Below are 3,196 nucleotides of genomic sequence, written 5' to 3'. Positions count from 1 at the left end.
TGCTAGAGCTCTTGGGCGGCAAATAGAATGTATCAACAGACAGAAAAAGAAGTTTGATGCACTTGCTTACAAGAATCGGCACAACCGATGGACGTCCAACTACTTCTCGGGATCTCTTACCATTCCCCCCCACTCTCGGCCTCACTTTCATCGTTCGCGGTCCCATCCCACAGCATCTTTTGGTTTCTCGTCAAACCATTGTCCTTTTTCGCCATTCCGCGGGACCTCCACTCTGCATAACGTGCGAGCTCAGTCTTCGACCTCTAATATTGAGTCCCTTGCGCTTGAGAACGCTGACCAGATGCATGCTCACTCCTCTCCCCAGTTGCCAAAGTCTGCATAGCTCTGTCTTCCTTCGTGCAAGCCTTTGGACTCGCAACTACCCAGTATGGTGCAACAGTTGGACCAACGCAACTCCCCCCTGCAAGTTGAAGCTTCTCAACGGTCAGATTTCGATGTCAACGGCTCCTCTTCCGCAGCCTCAGCTTCCTGTGCTAACGTCTCTTCACAATTAATCACAGGTACGTCTTCTTTAGTTGGAGTGTGTGACACATCCTGTTTTCATAGGTTTTCTTCTTCTGTTGATAGGATAGATACGTCTTGCATTAATAGCAGTTTGGCAGGCCCTTTGGTGGATAGTGTGCCTCGAGCCCATCAACCCTTATCACATCGCCCATCCCCAGCTGATGCTGTGTGCCCTTTGTCTTTTCAACCTGACAGCGATATTTTATTTGATGGAGTTGCGTCAAACCACACTTTTGTTGGCTGTCCAACCCCTTCCAACCTCAGTCCTCCGCCCATCGTGAGCCTGCCCACTCCTCAATCTTTGATCAAGATTTTGGAGGGAGATTCGATTTCTTCTCAGGCATCTCCTACCAACACCTTGGGTTATTCGGCGTGTCCCCTTCGTTGCACATCTACCCACTCTGCCAACTTTTCGCACCAATGGGAAAGCAAACTGGTCATCAACTTATCTGATGTCTCCCTTGACCCCCATTCTTTCAATTTTTTGAAAGGAGGTCTTAATTTTGCGGTGGCACCACGTTCCATTCCGCAAGTTGACTTCTTGGTTGAGATTGAGAATGCTATTCATACTCTCCCTATCAATGTCGCTGAAGAAATTAGGCAGGATTGTGCTGTTGCCTTGAGACGGGCCAAACCTCCCAGACGTAATATCCCAAAAATTGAGTTTCTTTCTTTCAAGAGTTTGTTGCGTCACAATGACCTTGTCATCACCAAAGCTGACAAAGGCAACGCCACTGTCACTATGAATAAGCAAGACTATGTTACCAAGATGCGTGACCTTCTTGCTGATTCTAGCAGCTACAAAACCTTGTCTCGTAACCCTTGTGCAAAACTCCTCAAAACTGTCAAATCCTGTGTCATGGCCTCATCCTTTGATGATCACATCAAGAAAAGGTTAGTCCCTTCTAGAGAAGTCACTCCTCGTATATATGGGGTCCCAAAAATTCACAAGGACGGTATTCCTTTGAGACCAATTGTGGACACTATTGGCTCCCCCACATACCCTTTAGCTTCCTATCTTGCCAAACTAATCTCTCCCTTAGTGGGGCAGTCTGATTCCTTTGTCAAGGACTCAACCCACTTTGTCCAATTCATCAAGGGTGCACATCTAGATAACAATGATGTCTTGGTGAGTTTTGATGTTGTCTCTCTCTTCACAAAGGTCCCAATCCCTGATTCTATCGAAATTGTGAAGCATAAGACCAATGTGGAGATTGCTAGTTTGGTTGAGCTATGCCTCAAGTCAACTTTCTTCTCCTTCGAGGGGGTCATCTACGAGCAAGTTGATGGTGTAGCCATGGGTTCCCCTCTCTCCCCTGTTATTGCCAATCTTTATATGGAACATTTTGAAGAGTTAGCCCTCTGTTCTTTCCCTCTTAAGCCTAGGTGGTGGAAGCGATATGTTGATGACACTAACATGTGTTGGCCCCATGGCATGGATAAATTAGAGGAGTTCCACCAACACATCAACAACATAGAACCTTGTATCTCCTTTACCAAAGAGGTGGAATCTAAAAATCAGTTGCCATTCCTTGATGTTCTTCTCATCAGGAAACCTGATGGTACCCTTGGTCGTCAAGTGTTTAGAAAGGCCATGCACACAGACTCATACATCCACTCTTCCTCCCACCACCATCCCAACCAAAAATTTGGCATTCTTAAGACTCTTGCTCTGAGAGCATATAGAATTTGTGATGAGGACCACTTAAGCCTTGAACTCAACCACCTTCGACATGTCTTTACGCTTAATGGTTACTCTCATAGACATATATCCAGAGCTTTCAACCAAGCCCAGTCCCTCCACCTTTCCTCGTGTGAAACCTCCCCTCGCCCTCCCGGCATGTTTGCCTCTCTCCCCTTTGTGGAAGGCATTTCGCAAAAAATCTCCAAGATCTTGACCAAAAAAGGTCTACGAATTGCTTTCAAACCCTTATCCAAGCTTAGAAACCTTGTCCTGCCTTCAAAAGACTCTAGAGAGGCGTATTCTAACTCAGGAGTCTACAAAGTAGTTTGCTCTTGTGGGACACCATATATTGGTGAAACGGGTCGCGCTTTCCATACTAGGATCAAAGAGCACGTTGCAGACATTAGGCATGATAGGGTTTGCAAATCAGCCTTAGCTGAGCATTCTTTCTCCACCAAGCATCACATCTGTTTGGAAAACATGCAAATCCTAGCCAAGGAGGACAACTATTTCAAAAGGAAGCTTAAAGAAGCCATTGAAATCAACAACCACCCCATTAACCTTAACCGTGATGATGGTTGGACCCTCAACCCCTCGTGGCAACCAATGTTAACCTCTAGGTGCAGAGACCATCATTGCGAGTAGTATCCTCTCTCCCCACCCTCTCTCCCATCTTGTTTGGTCGCTCTTGCTCCACCGGTTGGGTTTCCTTCTTTCCCTCGATTGCCTCTTTTCTTTGTTTTTAGTAGCTTGCCTCCTTGCTTCTAGGGTTAGATTGCTATTGTGGGTGTGTGTTGGTGTGTGTGTACATGTGTTAAATTCAACACATGCACACACAAGCATTGGTCATTCAGCTGGTGCTTTGTTTTTAGTTATTTGGTTGGGTTTTTTGAAATATTTGTATGTTCAGTTTGTCATTTGCGCATCCATTATTTTTATTAACTATTTCTTTAACACGTGTGTGTGTGCTTCGGTATATATATATAC

At 45.5% G+C, this 3,196-nt stretch overlaps 1 protein-coding gene across 1 annotated transcript; it reads left to right on the top strand.

The window, feature by feature from the left end:
• Positions 1-388: 388 nt before the first annotated feature.
• Positions 389-2,854, top strand: LOC149570458 (uncharacterized). Its single transcript, XM_089817167.1, has one exon. The coding sequence runs from the start codon at positions 389-391 to the stop codon at positions 2,852-2,854; it is 2,466 nt and encodes an 821-aa protein (XP_089673293.1).
• Positions 2,855-3,196: the final 342 nt, after the last annotated feature.

The sequence above is a fragment of the Cupressus sempervirens genome, chromosome 3 (assembly GCF_028749045.1).
Source record: "Cupressus sempervirens isolate cs-2001-9-10 chromosome 3, ASM2874904v1, whole genome shotgun sequence".
Taxonomy (NCBI): Eukaryota; Viridiplantae; Streptophyta; class Pinopsida; order Cupressales; family Cupressaceae; genus Cupressus; species Cupressus sempervirens.
The sequence above is the reverse complement of the archived record's forward strand: the minus strand, read 5'-3'. Positions and strand labels throughout refer to the sequence as shown.